Here is a 23309-nt window from a genome sequence, read left to right as displayed (position 1 = left end):
GAAGTTTTATAGTAATCCAAGTAGTTTAGGATGAGTAGCAATAAAATATCTTGTGCTAATGGATGGATGGATAATCAACTGATGACAGACAACAGACCAGCCCATAAGCTCTTCTAGTCTACAATCAATTGAGGTATTAAAACAACACTACCTTTTTCTGTTTCAGCTTGAATTCTTTTGGGTTGGAGCCTTGTGGAGCAAACTGGTTTGGATTCTCTACTTTGAATGATATACCACCTTTCTTGGGAGATTCTTCATTACCTTCATCCTCTTTTATCCACTGTAACAAAATAGAAAACTCATACAATACTAGTATTAAGACTAGAAATGTAGGTGTACAGCACATGTTTTAGGAAACCTTGTTTTCAAGTTGGATGGGCAAATTTACATGTCAAGACTCATTTGATTTAGGCAGAAATAAAATAATAATTGAAACTGACCTACGTCTTTTTAAATGTCAATGCAAAAAACCAACTCTGCTTTCATTCCATGCACTTCTTTACAATCTAGATGTTCCTAATCTTTATCCCCGTGTGTAGATCTATAAAGGAGCTGAACATAAATAACATGCTTGATGTCCAGGATATAATGTATCCCCATGTGTAGATCTATAAAGGAGCTCAACATAAATAACATGCTTGATGTCCAGGATATAATGTATCCCCATGTGTAGATCTATAAAGGAGCTCAACATAAATAACATGCTTGATGTCCAGGATATAATGTATCTCCATGTGTAGATCTATAAAGGAGCTCAACATAAATAACATTCTTGATGTCCAGGATATAATGTATCCCCGTATGTAGATTTATAAAGGAGCTCAACATAAATAACATGCTTGATGTCCAGGATATAATGTATCCCCATGTGTAGATCTATAAAGGAGCTCAACATAAATGACATGCTTGATGTCCAGGATATAATGTATCCCCGTATGTAGATCTATAAAAGAGCTGAACATAAATAACATGCTTGATGTCCAGAATATAATATATCCCCGTATGTTGATCTATAAAGGAGCTCAACATAAATAACATGCTTGATGTCCAGGATATAATGTATCCCCATGTGTAGATCTATAAAGGAGCTCAACATAAATAACATGCTTGATGTCCAGGATATACTGTATCCCGGTATGTAGATCTATAAAGGAGCTCAACATAACATTCTTGATGTCCAGGATATAATGTATCCCCATGTGTAGATCTATAAAGGAGCTCAACATAAATAACATGCTTGATGTCCAGGATATAATGTATCCCCATGTGTAGATCTATAAAGGAGCTCAACATAAATAACATTCTTGATGTCCAGGATATAATGTATCCAAGTATGTAGATCTATAAAGGAGCTCAACATAAATAACATGCTTGATGTCCAGGATATAATGTATCCCCGTATGTAGATCTATAAAGGAGCTCAACATAAATAACATTCTTGATGTCCAGGATATAATGTATCCCCTATTGTAGATCTATAAAGGAGCTGAACATAAATAACATGCTTGATGTCCAGGATATAATGTATCCCCATGTGTAGATCTATAAAGGAGCTCAACATAAATAACATGCTTGATGTCCAGGATATAATGTATCCCCGTATGTAGATCTATAAAGGAGCTCAACATAAAATAACATTCTTGATGTCCAGGATATAATGTATCCCCGTGTGTAGATCTATAAAGGAGCTCAACATAAATAACATTCTTGATGTCCAGGATATAATGTATCCCCGTATGTAGATCTATAAAGGAGCTCAACATAAATAACATGCTTGATGTCCAGGATATAATGTATCCCCATGTGTAGATCTATAAAGAAGCTCAACATAAATAACATGCTTGATGTCCAGGATATAATGTATCCCCATGTGTTGATCTATAAAGGAGCTCAACATAAATAACATGCTTGATGTCCAGGATATAATGTATCCCCGTATGTAGATCTATAAAGGAGCTCAACATAAATAACATGCTTGATGTCCAGGATATAATATATCCCCGTATGTAGATCTATAAAGGAGCTCAACATAAATAACACGCTTGATGTCCAGGATATAATGTATCCCCATGTGTAGATCTATAAAGGAGCTCAACATAAATAACATTCTTGATGTCCAGGATATAATGTATCCCCCTATGTAGATCTATAAAGGAGCTCAACATAAATAACATGCTTGATGTCCAGGATATAATGTATCCCCGTATGTAGATCTATAAAGGAGCTCAACATAAATAACATTCTTGATGTCCAGGATATAATGTATCCCCATGTGTAGATCTATAAAGGAGCTCAACATAAATAACATTCTTGATGTCCAGGATATAATGTATCCCCGTATGTAGATCTATAAAGGAGCTCAACATAAATAACACGCTTGATGTCCAGGATATAATGTATCCCCATGTGTAGATCTATAAAGGAGCTCAACATAAATGACATGCTTGATGTCCAGGATATAATATATCCCCGTATGTAGATCTATAAAGGAGCTCAACATAAATAACATGCTTGATGTCCAGGATATAATGTATCCCCATGTGTAGATCTATAAAGGAGCTCAACATAAATAACATGCTTGATGTCCAGGATATAATGTATCCCCGTATGTAGATCTATAAAGGAGCTCAACATAAATAACATGCTTGATGTCCAGGATATAATGTATCCCCATGTGTAGATCTATAAAGGAGCTCAACATAAATAACATTCTTGATGTCCAGGATATAATGTATCCCCGTATGTAGATCTATAAAGGAGCTCAACATAAATAACATGCTTGATGTCCAGGATATAATGTATCCCCGTATGTAGATCTATAAAGGAGCTCAACATAAATAACATGCTTGATGTCCAGGATATAATGTATCCCCGTATGTAGATCTATAAAGGAGCTCAACATAAATAACATTCTTGATGTCCAGGATATAATGTATCCCCGTATGTAGATCTATAAAGGAGCTCAACATAAATAACATGCTTGATGTCCAGGATATAATGTATCTCCATGTGTAGATCTATAAAGGAGCTCAACATAAATAACATTCTTGTCCAAGATATAATGTAGTGGAAGCATCAATACATCACTTACTTTACAAGCCATTAAGGTACAATCAAGTTCCTGACTTTTATTATGGTCATACAATAAATAATTCGTAAACTAAGTATATATATAGAAAGTACATTGGTGCCACTAAGGCACAGAGAGACTTCAGAAGTCTATCCTATGAGCAATGATATAGAGTGTAACCATTCAAAACTGGAAACCCAGTTAATGGTTTTTGTTTTACTGACGACATAACATGTGTGAATAAAAATGTCTTTTTATATACATATAGATGTACATCATCATCACGACCAGCCTTAGTTTAAACACCAAAAAGCTGTTAATGTTTTCTCATTTAAGAGAGAGACAGACAGTCAGGTGTGTGTGTCTGTGTGAAATATCAAAATTGTTTGTGACTTGTGAAAAATAGAAATATGAGAACATCTGTTTGTTTGTGTAATTGTGTAAGAGTACAAGTAATAAGAAAGCCTTTCAAACATTTAATCAGCTCAACAACATATATTCCTTCCAAATACAATATCTGTCTCAGTTGGCAAATTATAAAAAATGAGGCCGCAAGCCAGGTTATTAATGCCTGGGGATTTAATTTTAAAAAAAGAGAAGATTCACTGATCATTTATACAAATTAATAGCATCAATCATGATTAGATAATTAGCAGATAAACAGCATCTTTCTTATTGGTCTTGTCTACAAGCATTTAGTTATTAACAAGCTGGATTCTCTAATGTGCAAAGACTTCCGATAAGCCAACTGTCAGCCGCTAATCTGAGGCAATGCATGCATCAAGTAATTTCCAGACCAGCATGTGTCAGGCGAGTTTTACTTAACACATGAAATAATTCTGGTCCAGCATGTGTCGTATGTTTGATGCAAGCTATTTCTGGTCCAGCATGTGTCATGTGTTTGACACAAGCTATTTCTGGTCCAGCATGTGTCGTGTTTTTGACACAAACTATTTCTGGTCCAGCATGTGTCGTGTGTCTGAGACAAGCTATTTCTGGTCCAGCATGTGTGTTTGTGTGTGAGTGTGATTTGAATTTTTAACAGCTTTGACAATTTTTCAGTCATATCGCAACAATGAAATTCAGAGATGCAGTTTATAAAGATGTCTAGCACTCATGTATCATGCTGCAGACACGTAATATGATTTTCCACCCAGCCACATTATCCTGACACCAGGCCTACCAGTCCCAAAACTAACCTTTAATGCTGAGCACCTAGCGAGACAACTGCTAGTACCCTTTTTACCTGCTAGTACCATATTTATAAGTCTTTGGTATGGCTCGACCAGGGTTCGAACCCACAGCTTCATGCATTTGAGGCAAACACTCTAACCACAGACCACCAGAGCAGTCCCCCAGCACTTGTCAGATGTGTTATACTTAACACACGTGGTTCCCACGCCTTTTTTAAAGATAAATTTCCAGGTTTTTCCAGGATGAAATTAATTTTTTAAAGGTTCACATATGATCATTAATGAATGAAATTGTTGGACCAAGGAAACATTGCTCCAGTTTTCAGCAAAGAGGAATTAGTTGGTTTGGGGTGGTGGGGGTGATAATTATATTACAGAACACAAACTTTGGGATCTTCCAGAATTTTGATCTTATGTGAATTTTCAATTTAAGAGATGTTTAGTTTTGAGGGATTCACTGTATGTACTGAACATTCTTCCCAAGGACATGAAGATGTTCTAAAGTGAAGTTTCACAAATATCTAATAATACTTCTAATTATTCTATCTTTTATGCATTCACAGTTTTCTCGTTACAAACAGATCTGAAGAAAGATTAAATGCCTGAATTACCTTTGTTATTTTTTGTGGCTTTGGTGTTCCTATTTCATCAATCTCTTGTTTAACATACACATTTGGAGAATTCAACCATCCTGCTTTGTGTTGCTGTTTTTGTCTTTCCATTGCTTGCTTAATTGGAGACCTGAAAATAATTTTATCTTTTCAAACAGTGTACTCTAAGCTTAATAAATATTAAATATTTTGTCATTCAGATTCAAAATAACAATTCAGAGACATCATTTCTTAAATCTGCATTTTCTCACCAAAAAAATTAAAATCAAGAAATAAAGGCAAGACATTTATCTGTCATCTGGTAATAAAATATACGCCAACATTGAGATTAGGGGTGAAACAATGATATATCAATGCATCGATACTTTTGCAGTACCAATACACATATCAATACAAGAAGTGGAAAACTGATACAAAATGATACATACCGTATGCAAGTTATTTTAATTACTAGTCATTGGGCTTTCCTGTTCTTTAAATTGAGAATTCATCTAAGACAGCTGCAGCAAGTGCAGACACTCATTTTTTGTTAGAAAAAACAAAATAAAAAGACTTGATAACACTAACTCGCCCTCTACAAAATTAACACAAAGTGACATGGTTCATATATATTGCCACCCCCACCCCCACTGGCCGATGCCATGCTAATTATTTGACCCCAACAGCATTTTCAGAATAAAGAAGAAATTCCAAAATGTGTTCCACAGCTAAACCAAGTACTTAACTCATCATTTATTAAACATATTATGCAAAGTTTCTTTGCAGATTTGTATCTTGCCTACAAATTTGAAAGCTACACTACTGGCATTGTGCTTTAAAATATGTTAAACTGAATTCTCATTGGTGGTTATTGTTTGTCCCTGTCCAGGGTGAATAACCAATAACCACCAGTCAGCATTTAAGGTAGCTCATTCACTGTGTGACAATTGGAAAGTATTGGCACAGCTACAGAGAAACTTAGCACAAAAACTGATCATTAATTGTTCTGAAAAGTGAAGTAATCAGATATGCTGCTGGGGTGTGCAAATCACAAAATATGTATGAATTCTTGCACTTGGAGCTGTGATGCACAAGAATTGCCACAAATTAACTGAAGGTTGCGCACACGAAAATGTACTCTGTTGCAGAATACAATTTTTATTTAACTGTTCACCCTTAAAATGCTTTTCATTACATTAGTTGCTCCAGTAAATGTAGCGCTTGTCATGGCATCTTTTGGGGGAGGAAGGCAACTATTTACACATCTGGGCTCTTCTTCTTGACATGAATGGTTGTTAAACTAAATTTGTTTGCAACACTGTGCAGGACAAACATTATCTGGTGGTCTGAACCTCGCATCAATAAAGTTTTACAAATGCACATTTAAAACAGAGCTACCTAGAAAACCCAAAATGGCTGACCTGACTCCTAATGTGGTGATTTCATTCTGCAAATACTTGCTGATGACAATAATTGTTAAAGTTATGACATCAGATTATTAGATCTGGGAAGGTGTTAATGGAGATAACAGTAGGTGATTTTGATTTTAACGCAGATGTTTTAAAACTTTTACATTGACTCCAATGTCAAGTGGGCAAACTAGCATGTCAAAGAATGAACATCTATGCTCATTATGATTGATGGTAAGTACCAACAAACTCCAGGAAGGGGTTGAGAAAATGAAAGAACCTGAACCAAGACCTAACACAAGTTTTCTACAACTGCAACCCTGACCCAAAGGGTGCAGCGCATGCCAGTGTGTCATTTTTTTAACTGTCATAGCTTCATAATGAATCATCCAAAGTACAAATCAAAATCCACAAGCAAATGGAAAACCTTGTGGAGTTACCAATATATGCACAAGAAAAACCCTTTAACCAATACCTGAACAAATTGTTCATGACAATGCCATTACTGCCAGAGGCAGAAAAGTGACTGCTATGTTTTGCTTTCCAATTTGAGTGGGCTCTAAAATAAAAATGGGCACAACTCTTCCAAAAATAGTATAAGTAGCTGAGATTAGGTCTATAACATTGTGATTTATCAACATGCATATTTTCTGATGATGACCAAAATATATACAAAGTACACAGCAATCAAGTGAAATTCGATGTAGATGCATTCACAGCATTCTGTTATATACTGTATCCAACTGCAAGTCAAAAAGGGCAATAATGCTAAAATATAATAATACAAAATGATGTTTTATCTGTTAAACAAGTATTTAATGTCAACCAGTGCCTGGGACTATTTTTTCTTAGTACAGTAATTTGTATGGACAGATTACACATGATATTCAATTTAGGTTTAATGTTTAATAGTGAAAAATGCTACTTAAACGGGATAACCAAATGTTAATCAACACTGTTGTTGTTGTTGTTTTTGTGGGGTTTAACACCATTTTGCAGCACACGATAGGCTATACATGGCGGCCAGTATTAATGGTGGAGGAAGAACCCGGAAAACCCCGAAAAGAACCACCGACCCACGAGAAGCTACTGGCAAGCTTTCTCACATGCCCACATTGGCTGAATCTTAGACTCGAACCGCCGCAGACAGAGGTGAGATGGCAGTGATCCGTAACGAAGAGCGCTTTAGACCACTTGGCAACTCAACATTGTAACAACTATCATAAAAAAAACAACAATCAGAAGCAGAGACGGATTAACATTTAAACTAATCACAATATATACAGATATAAGGCAAAACAGTATATTTTTTAACTGTCATACACCAAACTAACAATCCAGGGTCTACTCTAGTATCTGTAATTGCATTATTCACATACATGATAACCCCTAGAGAGGTATAAGCATAATTATTATTGATATAAGTGGCCAAAAAGAGTAATCTCAGTATAAAAGGTTTAATTTATACATTACATGCCTCAATTACAGGAAATTATATGGTATAAAAATGTAGTTTTTTTTTTTTTGCTTCTTGCCTGGATCATCAGCGGGTAATAATTCTTGTCATAAATGGGCAAAATCCATGCTGATTAGTACCAGAATACAAGCACAAAACATACTGACATATTATTTATATACAACACTCATTTTGCTGTTCTACATGTCTAAATTTCACTGAATGATCGTAAAGGTAAGAACACAATGAGCATGATGATGTGCTCCATCCAAGTACTGTATTACATCACTCTCATATTCTTCTTTTTAAATTTGTAAAGCACTGATGATTTGTTCTTTCTCTGAATGACATGTTTCAAGTTTCAAAAGATCCTACAAAATCAACACTCACATCAATAAATCCGGTTTAACATCTGGCAACTAAACTAACAACTAAAGTAAATATATTATCAAAATATGATGAATCTGTGCCACAAGTTTTCAATCTGAAGAAACCTGTTTTCTTGGAAAGGAGTCATATACAGGTGTTATAAACAGAAAGTAAGGAAAGTACATAAAAGTAAACAATGGACAAATGCACTATTCTTAAGTAGCAGTCTTGTTGTTTTTTTTTTTTAGAATATTCTCAAATTTACATGATGTGTAGGATTCAAGAGATATCATCACAAAAGTACATGAAAGTAAACGATGGACAAATGCACTCTTACACTATTCTTAAGTTCAGTTGTTGTTGTTCTAGGGTTTAACGCCATTTTTCAGCACAAGATAGACTATACATGGCGGCCAGTATAACTGGTGGAGGAAGAACCCTGGAAAACCCAGGGAAAAACCACCGACCCACGAGAAGCTACCGGCAGGCTTTCCCACGTACCCACGCTAGCCGAGCTATTCTTAAGTAGCAGTCTTACTGCTGTTTTTTTTTAGAATATTCTCAAATTTACATGATGTGTAGGATTAAAGAGATGATAATAAAAATGACCAGCACAACATTTTATTACTTTTATTAATGTACCAAAAAGTGTTATCTATATAGAGGCCAGCATTAAGACATAATTAGGTGGGAAAAAGTGCAATAAAAATGTAATGGTTGGCATGTATGCATTCAGGCCAATTATACAAAACTGTGCCCAAAAATCGACTGAATCATATTCGCAAGCCATATCTTGCTATGTTATTAAATTTCCCAGGGTAACCCTATATTTATCATGTACACACGTACACTAGACTCCTTTTTCCTGAAATTTTCAGTTCTAAAATGACTCTGGAATCCACAGTAAGCACTTCCATCCATTGGTCAGTCACTAAGATTGGTACTGTTCAATTTAGAATGTGAAAACTTGTAAGGTACAAGGGCTGACTTGCAACTCAAACCTTACCAAATAATTTTATTTTATATTATTTCACCAAAGCCCTTACCACAAACTAATACCTTCAGGATACCTAAAATAATACTTCTGACTTACCACTAGCTAACATAGGTCAGACAAGAAAATGAAGAGAATCAAAACACTGGAAACTTACACATATTTTGAATGTTCAACGTCTCCATCAAAGACATAGGTAAAGGAGCTACTAGAAGGTGGTATTTCTACTTCACTGTTGGCACGCTCCCTCTTTACATCTTGTTTCAAAGTAGGATGCTTGTATATATAGCCTGTCCTGTAACCCTGAAAAAAATATACGTTTCAAATGAAGAACAACAGTACTAAAACTAAATTCTAAAAGTGAAAAACCAAATTTCTACCAGTGCAGTATAATGTGTGCATATGCAACTATAAATTCTAAAATGTAATATAATAAAACTTGTATAAAACCTGAAACTGCTACTTGTTATTTTTGTTTCCAAAACAGTAACAACCATTCTTTTAATTGGAGCAAATGACTGTTTCAATGGTAAGACAAGTTGCAGGTGAGAGACTTTCAATATATGGAAATTTTATGTAGAATAATTGTCTAATAGACCAAAATTGTCCAGTCTTTTGATTTAGACTGCAACCCAAATTTTGGCAAGTATCATTACTGCTAACTTTTTGAACCTGTTAATATTCAGCAATAGCAGACTGAATAACGAAGTGAAATCATTAAATATGGTTCCTGTTTTGTAGCACAAATACCAAATTGAGCTAAAGCAAATCCAGATAACATAAAGCTTTTTAGTATCAATGTAAAAGCACCATGAATCATAAAACACAATCCTCCATATAGGACCAACTAGACCTTGTGATGAATGTGTCTGTGGAAAGTTTCATGACAATCCTCCATATAGGACCAACTAGACCTTGCGATGAATGTGTCTGTGGAAAGTTTCATGACAATCCTCCATATACGACCAACTAGACCTTGCGATGAATGTGTCTGTGGAAAGTTTCATGACAATCGTCCATATACGACCAACTAGACCTTGTGATGAATGTGTCTGTGGAAAGTTTCATGACAATCGTCCATACACGACCAACTAGACCTTGCGATGAATGTGTCTGTGGAAAGTTTCATGACAATCCTCCATATAGGACCAACTAAACCTTGCGATGAATGTATCTGTGGAAAGTTTCATGACAATCGTCCATATACGACCAAATAGACCTTGCGATGAATGTGTCTGTGGAAAGTTTCATGACAATCGTCCATATACGACCAACTAGACCTTGTGATGAATGTGTCTGTGGAAAGTTTCATGACAATCGTCCATATACGACCAACTAGACCTTGCAATGAATGTGTCTGTGGAAAGTTTCATGACAATCCTCCATACAGGACCAACTAAACCTTGCGATGAATGTATCTGTGGAAAGTTTCATGACAATTGTCCATATACGACCAACTAGACCTTGCGATGAATGTGTCTGTGGAAAGTTTCATGACAATCGTCCATATACGACCAACTAGACCTTGTGATGAATGTGTCTGTGGAAAGTTTCATGACAATCGTCCATATACGACCAACTAGACCTTGCGATGAATGTGTCTGTGGAAAGTTTCATGACAATCCTCCATATAGGACCAACTAAACCTTGCGATGAATGTATCTGTGGAAAGTTTCATGACAATCGTCCAAGCAGTTTAGGAGTATCAATAACAAAATTGTGTTAATGGCTGGATGAAGGACCATCTCCACTTAAAATTGTCACCTTAATCACGACTTTATCAGTCAATATTTTCCCCTCGAATTTTCATCAAGATGTAATGAAATTTATTACACATTTCATAGTGACATACCGAAATATATTCCTTTCTTTTTCAATTTAGGACATATATCTGCCCTTATGTGTTTTATTCAGACCCATATTTCTATACATTTTTCTACTGTTCATTCTCTCTCTCCCTCCATTCCACTCTCTCTCATCTTAAAGTATGTAAATTGTAGGCCCTCTAGTGTACATTTATGTAATCAGTAAGGAGCCATCAAGAAATCCTTAAAAACAAACTCTAAACACCAAGAAGAAGACTTCAAGTATCAACTTTGTTATAATTAGTTTTCAGAATAAATCATTGAAAGTGTCGGTTTCAGAACTTACATGAACTGTTGCTATACATCATCCATACAGTATTATATACCTGTAATACTCATTTTTTTAGAAAACAAAAGAAACTCATAATTAAATATAGTAATACAATTTTTATGTAACAATTTTAACTCACATAACAATGGATGTTTGAAAAGGATGGTAAAATCAGACCTTGGTAGCAAAAACTAAAATGTCTCAATTTTCGTATTTGACGGGGCCCCGAGTGGCTAAGTGGTCTAAAGCGCTACAACAACAACCATTATTTGACAAAGCAAATTTGATGATTAGAAGCACAATGTGTACAAGTTTCATCAAATATCACTGTGCCAGAATTATTGTAAAATATAGGAGCTTGTTTTTATCAATGTAGTAATACAGCTGTTAATTGCATTGGCACAGATTGGAGAAAACCCTTGTAAAAAGACAGCTTTTGCCTTAAATAAATATATTATAGAAAGAAAATCTATGGAAAAATTTAAGAGCGGAACCAATTTACAAGTGGAAACACTGTATTGTCATGAGTGATGAAGTCACAAGTGACAATACAAAATGTTTCCACTTCACAAGTGGTTCTCAAACTTTTGTTTTCTATATCATGGGTTGTTTCTACATCACTGTATTGTACCAGTGGTTCTCAAACCTTTTTTTGTGGACCACTTGAACACTGCTACAAAGTCTAGGCAGACCACTTAATATTGCTGAAGGTCTAGGCAGACCACTTGAACACTGCTGCAAAGTCTAGGCAGACCACTTAATATTGCTGAAGGTCAAGGCAGACCACTTAATATTGCTGAAGGTCTAGGCAGACCACTTAATACTGCTGAAGGTCTAGGCAGACCACTTAATATTGCTGAAGGTCAAGGCAGACCACTTAATATTGCTGAAGGTCTAGGCAGACCACTTGAACACTGCTGCAAAGTCTAGGCAGACCACTTAATATTGTTGAAGGTCTAGGCAGACCACTTAATACTGCTGAAGGTCAAGGCAGACCACTTAATATTACTGAAGGTCTAGGCAGACCACTTAATATTGCTGAAGGTCTAGGCAGACCACTTAATATTGCTGAAGGTCAAGGCAGACCACTTAATATTGCTGAAGGTCTAGGCAGACCACTTGAACACTGCTGCAAAGTCTAGGCAGACCACTTAATATTGCTGAAGGTCTAGGCAGACCACTTAATATTGCTGAAGGTCTAGGCAGACCACTTAATATTGCTGAAGGTCTAGGCAGACCACTTAATATTACTGAAGGTCTAGGCAGACCACTTAATATTGCTGAAGGTCTAGGCAGACCACTTAATATTGCTGAAGGTTTAGGCAGACCACTTTATATTGCTGAAGGTCTAGGCAGACCACTTGAACACTGCTGCAAAGTCTAGGCAGACCACTTAATATTGTTGAAGGTCAAGGCAGACCACTTAATATTGCTGAAGGTCTAGGCAGACCACTTGAACACTGCTGCAAAGTCTAGGCAGACCACTTAATATTGCTGAAGGTCTAGGCAGACCACTTAATATTGCTGAAGGTCTAGGCAGACAACTTAATATTGCTGAAGGTCAAGGCAGACCACTTAATACTGGTGAAGGTCTAGGCAGACCACTTAATACTGGTGAAGGTCTAGGCAGACCACTTGAACACTGCTGAAGGTCTAGGCAGACCACTTAATATTGCTGAAGGTCTAGGCAGACAACTTAATATTGCTGAAGGTCAAGGCAGACCACTTAATACTGGTGAAGGTCTAGGCAGACCACTTAATATTGCTGAAGGTCTAGGCAGACCACTTAATACTGCTGAAGGTCTTGGAGGACCATCAGTGGGTTATTTATACATCATTGTATTGTACCAGTGGTTCTCAAACCCTTTTTTGTGGACCACTTGAACTTTGCTGCAAAGTCTAGGCAGACCACTTGAACACTGCTGAAGGTCTAGGCAGACCACTTGAACACTGCTGAAGGTCAAGGCAGACCACTTAATATTGCTGAAGGTCTAGGCAGACCACTTAATATTGCTGAGGGTCTTGGAGGACCATTAATGGTCTCTGAGTTCATCATTAGCCAACTACTATATAAAAGAGCTACATATAGAACTAAACCTAATAATATTTGACATGTTTTGCTCAACAAATCAAAGCACACAATACTTTAATATCAGCAGTCTTTCCTTTCTAATGCAATAAAAGAGCCTGTTTTATTTTTAGCAAAGCTCAAATTCTTGATTGTTCTGCTACCTTTACAGACCACTTGAATGGAGCTTGCTGACCACCAGTGGTCCATGTACACTTGAATGGAACTTGGTGACCACCAGTGGTCCATGTACAGTTGAATGGAGCTTGATGACCACCAGTGGTCTGCATACCAGTTTGAGAACCTCTTCTATGTATTATGTACTGCTTTTGCTGAATTGGAAAACATGCATTTTGGAAAGTTCATAAGTGTGTCAAGTTTGTAAAGTACACTCAGACTTAAACAGTTCAGTTTCAGAAATTGGATTTCCAATCCAATGAAGGTCAACGGATTTTGTTAGCCCTCTCAACCTGATGTTATCCTTGCTTTGTTTTTAAATGTCATTTTGCAAAAGTGATCACTCCAATCATAAACAATATTCAAATCGATACAACATGCTTAATATAAATAATTGTAAACCCTCCCCTTGACTGAATATTCCTTTTTATAATACTGTGCTATTGTTTGAACTTTTTAAGGGGCTCACTGTCCCTTTTGCCATCATGATTTCTGTTTGTTAGAAAACATATCCAGATAATGCAATACACAAAAGCTTGATTTTTGGAGGCATTCTTCTGAAGATAAAAACAGGGGCAGATTAAATCATCTAACGTGCACCTGTAGATTTAGACTGGTTCCTTACTCAAGTCCTTCTACATGCGTAAGCAGGAGTGTACAAATGCAAGGCCTATAGTTTTATCAAAGAGACATATTTTCTGTATACGTTCCTCTGTGAAAGTACATGTATCTGCATCATAGCTACCAAGCCCTGATTACAAAAATACTGACTGCTCATGAAAAAATACTGATTTTCAGGAACAAATACTGATTTCAAAAACTTTAATGCATATGTAACTATTTACAACATCTACAACCATCAGTAAAGTAGGACAGTAACTTAATTATTTAATGTCAAAGATGCATGTGTTGCACTCTTGCACCTTCTGACCGGACACCCTGTTATCATTCAGGTGCCCATTCAGAAGGTACAAGAGTGCAACACTCACACTCACACCCAGGCTCTTTATAGGAGCATTTTCCACACGTGGCCTTTTCAATCATTATCGATTCAAATGAACCATCTTTCAATGATTATCTGAATTTTCTATGCGATATTTTTAATGAACTGTTTTCGTTCTGACACATAACTAATCTTTTGCAATTTTACTTTCTGGAAAAAGTGTGTGCAATAAATTAATAGCAACACTAGCAACTGAAAGAGGAAGGGTCATTACTAAAAGAAATTTAGAAAAAACAAACTTCAATCAAACTGCATCAAGGTTCTCTCAAGTATTGGTAAACATCATAAGTTCAGGCAGTGTTGCTGATGATGAAGCAGCAAGCTGATGTTTATCATGCTGTTTTATGTCATGGGTGCCTCCATGCCCAATAGCAAAATCACAATTATACAATTTGCAAAACGCTAAGTTTTCTTCTTTACTAGATGGTTTCCCAAATCTAAACATGTCCTTCCTGTTCTGTTTTCTTTTCTTTGCTGGAGAAAATTTGGAATCTTTCCTTTACAAAAAGAAGTTGAATATTATGAAGATGAGATACAGTGATAGTGGCAACTGCTGTGCACAATCCAATATGGTGGTTAAAGATGCATAGTAGCATTGATTTTGAATGAACCAATCATATTTTAGAACTCTATAACCCTATATACATGCAATACATTTACTCCAAAAATGGAACCAGATGCCCCTTCTAAATTTAAAAAAATTTTATATTCGAAAAAAAAAGGATTTTTAACAAGAAAAACATACACTGTTTTCAGGTCGAAGACGGGGAAAAACAGGAACGTGGCAATTATGCTGTTTGTATATACGTATCCACGACTATGCAAACAACACTATCAACTAGCAGCCTCCATGTCTACATGATTGTGTCTCTGCATGTTCAAGTCTGTGTATATACACAGGCAAAACTTTGTGTAACAACTGCTCAGTAGTTGATAACTGGTTTGATGAAGAAAACTGGAAGCCAGACAGAGATAGGCAGATATACAAGTTGACCAAGATTTTGACAGATGGATATACAGAAGTGCTGTTGGTTTTACAGAGATAAGGAATAACATAGAGAGACAACTCTAATCATTACCAGTGAATGAGGTTCCATGTCACAGAAAAATATTGACTGCAATGGGCAACTGCCACATGCAGGCAAACTATCTAGAAAATTTCAAGGGGTCTGAAAAATGGTGGTGTCAATGGGTAGGAGGTTGTGAGAACATATTTGACTGTATATGTACAAGATTGTGTCTGTGTGTGTGTCTGTGTGTGTGAGCCTTACAGCATTATCCAGTAGCCTCATTAGAGCTTCAAACTCTAATTCTCCAGTCTTCCACTTCTTTCCCTTCGAGTCAACTCCACCTGCCCCTTGGCTGCCCACTGCAAAAGTCTTTTCCTGTATATCCTTACTGACTAGCACTATGTTATCTAAGCCTGCAGGTAAGGCACGAACCTAAAAGAATAAATTAAATTTAATTATTAAAAATGACAATTACCTTGCCTTCCTATCCTGACACAAGGTGAAGTTTCAGCCTATTGGCCATAGAGTAGGGGTGGGGAGGCAAAGATAGATCAGCATGCGTGCGCAGGTAAAGACAATTGGAATTTCAAGAGGATTGCCAAAATCCAAGTTTTATTTCTCTAGTTCTTACAGTGTAGTAAGATTTCAAGCACATTACACATATGCATCAATATGTCCAATCATTTTTAAAAACACTAGGATAAGGATTAAAAGAATGCTTCACTTTCAATATTAGAATTATAAGCATGCTTCTATAGCTCACATAAATATTGTAATTACTGGACTGAAAGTTGACTCAACTATAAAACACACACACATAGACACACAGACACACACACACACTTTGGACATGCTTTAAGTCAGTTGCAGCTGTAGTACTTGTCAAGATGCATCCCCTCACCAACTGTTTCCGATTCCAGATATAATTGTTACAAGGCAATTTAAAAAAACTATTCAGTCCTTATCTTAAACCAGTAAAATGTGAAATCTTTGCCTCAGTGATTTTTTTTTGTTTTTGTTGTAAGAGTATGATGCCAACAGAAATTTATACAATGAACTAGTCTGATGATTCTGGCATGAACAGTACGTAAGACTGAACCCAATAGTGAAGCATGAAAAACATGGATCCCTGCGACCTACATCTGTAACCAGAGTATAGTACTGATCAATATGTATATGTATGATTCTAATTATGACAATATGTGTCCACTCTCCAAGTTTCATGATTCTAATTATGATAATATGTATCCACTCACCAAGTTTCACGATTCTAATTATGACAATATGTATCCACTCACCAAGTTTCACGATTCTAATTATGACAATATGTATCCACTCACCAAGTTTCACGATTCTAATTATAATAATATGTATCCACTCCCCAAGTTGCATGATTCTAATTATGATATGTATCCACTCCCCAACTTTCATGATTCTAATTATGATAATATTTATCCACTCACCAGTTTCATGATTCTAATTATGATATGTATCCACTCCCCATGTTTCATGATTCTAATTATGACAATATGTATCCACTCACCAAGTTTCATGATTCTAATTATGACAATATGTATCCACTCTCCAAGTTTCACAATTCTAATTATGACAATATGTATCCACTCCCCAAGTTGCATGATTCTAATTATGACAATATGTATCCACTCTCCAAGTTTCATGATTCTAATTATGATAATATGTATCCACTCACCAGGTTTCACGATTCTAATTACGACAATATGTATCCACTCACCAAGTTTCATGATTCTAATTATGATAATATGTATCCACTCCCCAAGTTTCACGATTCTAATTATGATAATATGTATCCACTCCCCAAGTTTCATGATTCTAATTATGATAATATGTATCCACTCCCCAAGTTTCATGATTCTAATTATGACAATATATATCCACTCGCCAAGTTTCATGATTCTAATTATGACAATATGTATCCACTCACCAAGTTTCATGATTCTAATTATGACATTATGTATCCACTCCCCAAGTTGCATGATTCTAATTATGACAATATGTATCCACTCCCCAAGTTGCATGATTCTAATTATGACAATATGTATCCACTCCCCAAGTTGCATGATTCTAATTATGACAGTATGTATACAGCATGACTAAAAATTTACTGTTCACGAGTTAAATGCAAGAAACACAAATAAAAAACTTGCAAAATGTTAAATGAAGGCCAGTGACCTTTTGTTGCATGGGTGTAGTACTAACAGTCACAAGAGTTATATGCACTGAGACTTAAAAGTTAAACAAAAATTTTAATGATGTCAGGGAAGTATGAAACACACACACACACACGGTACAAAAAAATCTACACAAAGGGTACAAAAGAAACAATCTTGTCACAATTTCAATGCAAAAATCAAACTAAAGTCACTGGAGCATAACATATGGGTAACAGTGAGCTACTTTTGTGGTGACGGTAGTTGATATGAATCTGCATCTCCATCACAAAGTTGTATGATTACAGGCATAATGTGCAAAAAAGCAAAAAATTTACCACAAAATATTAAAGTAATGTATATGTACAAAGTTTGTCTCCCTGCCCAGGGTGTAGATGCTATGAACCCAATCCAAATGGTCGCCTAGAATTTAAGAAAAAATATGGCAGAGATTTTATGAGGCTATGTATATGCTTTGTGCTGACACATGAATATAGCAGGAAGTAGCCATCCTGTACTTCAAAGGTCAGCTCAAAAGACATTTTCTCTGGTATTAAAATTTGTGGACTTTGTGAATTTGTGAACAGGGCCGATAGTCTCCACAGAAAGACTGTAGTTTATTTGAAACAACCATACAATCCACTAAAATTGGTACCCCAGGAAAGATTCTGAATTCAGACCAATTTACAAATCCTGCGTGTACATCTTTTCTACACTGATTAAGCTAAAAATTTATGTTTCAAAGAGCATACATTTGCTTAACTGAAACAGTCCTCATAAATTTTCAAAAAGAATCTAAAAGTTATTATTCATGTAAACTACATTCAGAGATTATATGAGCTTTAATATCAAGATTATGTGGTTATACTATACCTGCGCCTCACATGCTGCCATAATGTTGAAAGCATAGTGATAGGCTTCCTCGATTGAAGCACCACAGGCTACCACACCATGGTTCCTCAAAAACATCACCTGGTGCAAAGAAACAGCAAAAATGTATTGTTTTAAACTTCTAGAACTTTTCTTAAAATCTACAGTTTATCTTCTATCTCTGAACTTAAACTGATGAATGAAAATATGATTACAAAAAGGTCAATGAATTTCAACTTTGGTAGTAAAAAGTGTAATCTATATATTACATGCCAGAATTACAGCATGCATCAAAAAGATTAATTTATTATTGCTACTAACCTGGTTCTGCAGCTGATCAAAATTCTTGTCTCCATATGGATTAGAACCAGAAGACAAACACAAAATAAGCCTAAAAATTATTTATATTCAGCACTCACTTTAATTAGTCTACATGTGTAACTTTCCGTGAATGATCATGAACTGGAATTTTACAATAAGCATGACCATGTGCTCAAAGTGCTGTATTACATTACTCTCACATTCTTCTTTTAAAGTTTGTAATGTGGTGTTGATTTGTCCTTTTTCCTAATCTTACATGTTCTGAAGTCTGAAAGATCAAATTTTGTTAGAACATTTTCTGTAATATAACATCCACAACTTGCGCAGTAAAGCATTTCACTTAACATGTGCTGCCATTTTCTTTAAAAGTATAGACTGGTCCGCTAACTAGCTTATTAATACAGTAAAACCTATTATGAGAGACCGCCCTTCTGCCAACAAAAAACTGTCTCTGAAGACAGGTGGTCTCTCATAGCAGGTTTGTACAAAACACCAGTTTCCAAGGTCCAGTTTCAGAACAATTTAAAGAAAAATAACCAATCACTGTACTTATATTCTATCCTTTAATAATAGTTCTTGCTAAAATATTGTATACATTCATCTAAGAACAAAATTATATAGCAATAAGGATATACTTCTCTCATTAAACATGAAATCTCATTTACATTTGAGGATCACATGTATTACTCCTTTTCCTTTATAACAGCCTAAGTTCATTTTACCGACGTTTAAACTGCTTTTGTGCGAGTGGTCTGCTTTTTTTTCACTTCTTTGAGTTACAATAATTATTTTCTCCAGCCTTAAAATTTTTGTCTTTTTAGTGGGAGGTTTGTCCATTGTTATTAAGGTTCTAGGTGTTAACATTATTAGTGCTCAGTTGTAATATCGAACGTAAAGACGGTTTTGACTGGGCTTTGGGGAAATACGAGAAATCCATACATGTGCATTGCATATATAACAATTAATGAAATAAAAAGTAACAATTATCTCATCCAGAAACAGAACCATTTACTCAGGGACAAAAGTCAACAGCTTCATTCAAAGAAGACATACAAGGATTAACTCTATAAACAAGGTGTGTAACCCGGTGGCACAAACTTGAAGAGACGACGGCTTTGTGATTGGGATGTAATCACTTCACATCGGGGTAAAAAACAACAAACATCACAAATCTTGGACACTATCAATCGAATCCCGCAAACGATTCTCTCTTGCTGGTTTAATAGACAATTACCTTATTCACCCCCAGACAATATGGAATTAGCTCTAAAGACAACCACTATACGCGACCACTATGTCAATTTCGCCACTACAATGGCAATTCGTGACATGTACATTAGCCTGGTTCAAGAACTGTAGCATCTATCCCCAGTAGCAACAATCCTTTTCTTCTTCGATTTATTTTTAATTATTCCCTTTTTGTTTTTCATCAGAACAATCGTTACTAATGAAGCGGTCGTTGTAACAATTTATTACATATAAGTCGGTGGTGTCTATATTCTCGCCATACGGTCGTTCATAGGGATACTCGGTCCTACTCATACACAAGATCTATGATAAGGCCAGGAAGCAGGCCAAGTGTGGGAATAATTAGTCTGGTTCCCTGCTTCATATGCTCCCTGCATTGCTCTCCCCTATACAAATAGTGGAGAACAATGCAGGGAGCATACGAAGCAGGGAACCAGACTTGGGAATAATCTACATGTAATTTAGTCTGGTTTACAACAGAAACTATAAAACACTATAAGCATAGCTACAAAATATACGATACTGGTAGCCAGTCTTTTTTTTTTTGTGGTTTAGAATGGTATGAACGGTCGTTGTTACATAGATTAAATAAAGGTTGGTGGAGTCTATCAACGTTTTTTCAATGCGGTCATTCATAGCAGTGTCAATAGCAGAATAAAATCAATCCGTGCATTGTGACTGTGGTTGGAAATGACAGGTGGTCGTTCATAGCAGAGGTTGCTCATAACAGTTTTTACTGTATAATGAATCTGTGGGGCAAAGTTCAAATTTGAAGAAGCCCATCTGTTTTCTTGGAAATACAGTTGCAAATAAGGAAAATACTCTTAAGCTATTCTTACACAACAGTCATCATTTTAAAATTATCAAATTTATATGAGTGGATTTAAATTAGGTCATAATAAAAATGACAAAAACAACTTTTTACTTCTTCATTTTTATTTTTTTAATGTACCAAAGGAGCAAAATCCATATACAGGCAAGCGTAAAATGTAATTTGGTGACAAAAAGCATAATGATTAGGCCAAAAGCATAATTGCTGGCATGTACACGATATGCATACATATATTTTCAGACAGCCATAGCTTTGTTCCTAATTTTTGTCTTGCCTGCAGGATCGGGAGAATACAGCTTCTCCTCTTATTTTGCTAGATAACAGCTTTAAGATAATACAGATTGTACTAAGCAGTTTCATTACAACAAACCTCCCACTGCATCCAGCTTGCAAATAACTGAATACTGAATCTTACCGCTGCTAATGACATGGAGAAATGATATCTACATCTTTCCCTTAGCAAGCATTGGCACAATCAAACAAATTGTAAGTCTTTTATCATATCTGCTGCTATGTATATATGCTACTAGCTCTAGTAAAAAAGCATTACCAAAAAAAATATTTTCTTTCCTTCAAATTAAATTTGTACACATCTAAAATATAAACCAACTGGCCTATAAAAAGTTACACATAAGCCAATAATTATCAACTAAATTAATGCACAACTAAGAAATTCAATATAGACTGTCCTACAAAAGAAATCTTACAGACACAAGTGTAGCCACTTACTTTTTTAATTGGTCCTAAACTGTTTTGCAGCTTTTCTCGTTCAGCCTTGTCCACAAGGATACCACTGTAATCATGGTATGCCACCTCCCCACATATCAAGGCCTCTTGTGATATTGGCAATAAGCCATATTTCATAACAGAAACCTGCAAAAGAAATTATCTTTTGTAATTAAAAAAGAACAATTTTCCTACACATCTATATATGCAAAGATGCTCCCAGATTTTATCATAAGAGGGGATTTCCCCCTTGTCAAAAAAATAAGGAAGCAGTAAAAGAAAAATCAGGGGAGGAGGAAAAGGCATAGTTAAATATTAACAAAATACCTCAATATCCATCTGTCTTTCTTCCTGTTCCATTGTAAGACTCCAATTGAAATCAAAATCTTTCAAAGATGTTGACTCTCACTCTAATTGCATAAGCCTACTGATTGTTTCTGAGTGTTCCTATTCTGTACTGTGATATATATAGCTCGCTTAGCCAATTGAAACAAGGTTGAAAACTGTTTTTTTATGGATATTATGTGCAATTTACCACAGCTCACACATATCATCTTTTGAATACTTCTGCTCCAAAATAAGATTTTTCACTAACATAGCTCTGTCCAAGTTTTATTTTCTTCAATTAACACTCTGCCGACTTCTATGCCAGCTTTACTGTTTCATAATGCTGTATTAGGATTACAAGTCCATTACTGATTATCTGCTCACTCAAAATTTAATAAAATATTGTTACTTCTTAATTTAATTTAAGATTATTATTTATTAGTTTTATCGTAACCTTTATGTTAGGGCTATACGGTTTTGTACCACATGATCCCACAGGACTAAATTGTGAACAGAAAAGAAGTGAAAATTGCACTCTACTTTTATATTGTCCATATTTTAATTCTGCCTTTGTCTGCCATACAATTCAAAACACCACTGAAATGAGTGGTTGACTGGCATGCTGTCTAGTTTTTTTCCATCTAGAATGTACAGACTTCAACACCATTTTCAGGTTCAAAATCACCCAATGGTATCTCCATCAACACTTTCCCCAATAATATGATATACTTCCTTACTTTAAAATGCCTTCATCACTATGATCAGTCAGTATTTGCTGAACTGGTCATCTAAAGATGAACCACAATGAGCCATTTTGTGTCTTTTAGGCAACCTATATTATAAATGCATATTCCCTAATTTCATTTAAGTTTGACTATTAATCATTTGAAATGATTAGAAATAATACTTTTGACAGTAAAAAGGACAATGAAGTGTTATGCATATTTAATTTGTATTTTTTGTCAGCTTTTCACAATGGTTGTATGTTGTGTACATCTGTATTTTGTATCTGACCTTGTCCAAAATCAAGTCAGTGGTGTACCTAATCAGGAACATTTATTTTGTAAACAACATAAAACAAAGCTAAATATTTTTATATGTTTGTAAATTAAATATTATCATCATTAATCGTAAACACATTAGAGAAACAGTCTTGATTTTGAACTTAGAAATGTCCAGAATGAAAATTTCCTATTAGTTGACAGTATTTTCCGAAAATGGCAATAGCAACCTTGATCAAGTAGAAGGGTACATAATCATGTTTACACTGGGATTATTCTTGCCAAAGCAGAATCAATCTTATTGCTGGGAGAGCTCAGTA

The 23309-nt window shown here is 35.5% G+C and overlaps 1 protein-coding gene across 9 annotated transcripts in view; it reads right to left on the bottom strand.

Moving 5' to 3' along the window:
• Positions 1-23309, bottom strand: part of LOC149795652 (alpha-adducin-like) — a 160104-nt gene that overhangs the window by 52605 nt on the left and 84190 nt on the right. For all 9 annotated transcript variants that reach the window (XM_089965476.1, XM_089965481.1, XM_089965482.1 and 6 more), the window contains exons 6-11: positions 21665-21808; positions 18538-18636; positions 15737-15907; positions 9239-9384; positions 4875-5004; positions 152-280 (exon numbers count right to left, since the gene is read on the bottom strand). In XM_089965476.1, the coding sequence (XP_089821602.1) occupies positions 152-280; positions 4875-5004; positions 9239-9384; positions 15737-15907; positions 18538-18636; positions 21665-21808 (819 nt within the window). The remainder of the gene's footprint in view (positions 1-151; positions 281-4874; positions 5005-9238; positions 9385-15736; positions 15908-18537; positions 18637-21664; positions 21809-23309) is intronic.

This window comes from Sinohyriopsis cumingii, chromosome 7 (genome assembly GCF_028554795.1).
Source record: "Sinohyriopsis cumingii isolate HCF-2022 chromosome 7, ASM2855479v2, whole genome shotgun sequence".
In the NCBI taxonomy this organism is placed as follows: domain Eukaryota; kingdom Metazoa; phylum Mollusca; class Bivalvia; order Unionida; family Unionidae; genus Sinohyriopsis; species Sinohyriopsis cumingii.
This window is presented reverse-complemented; position numbering and strand designations above follow the sequence as displayed.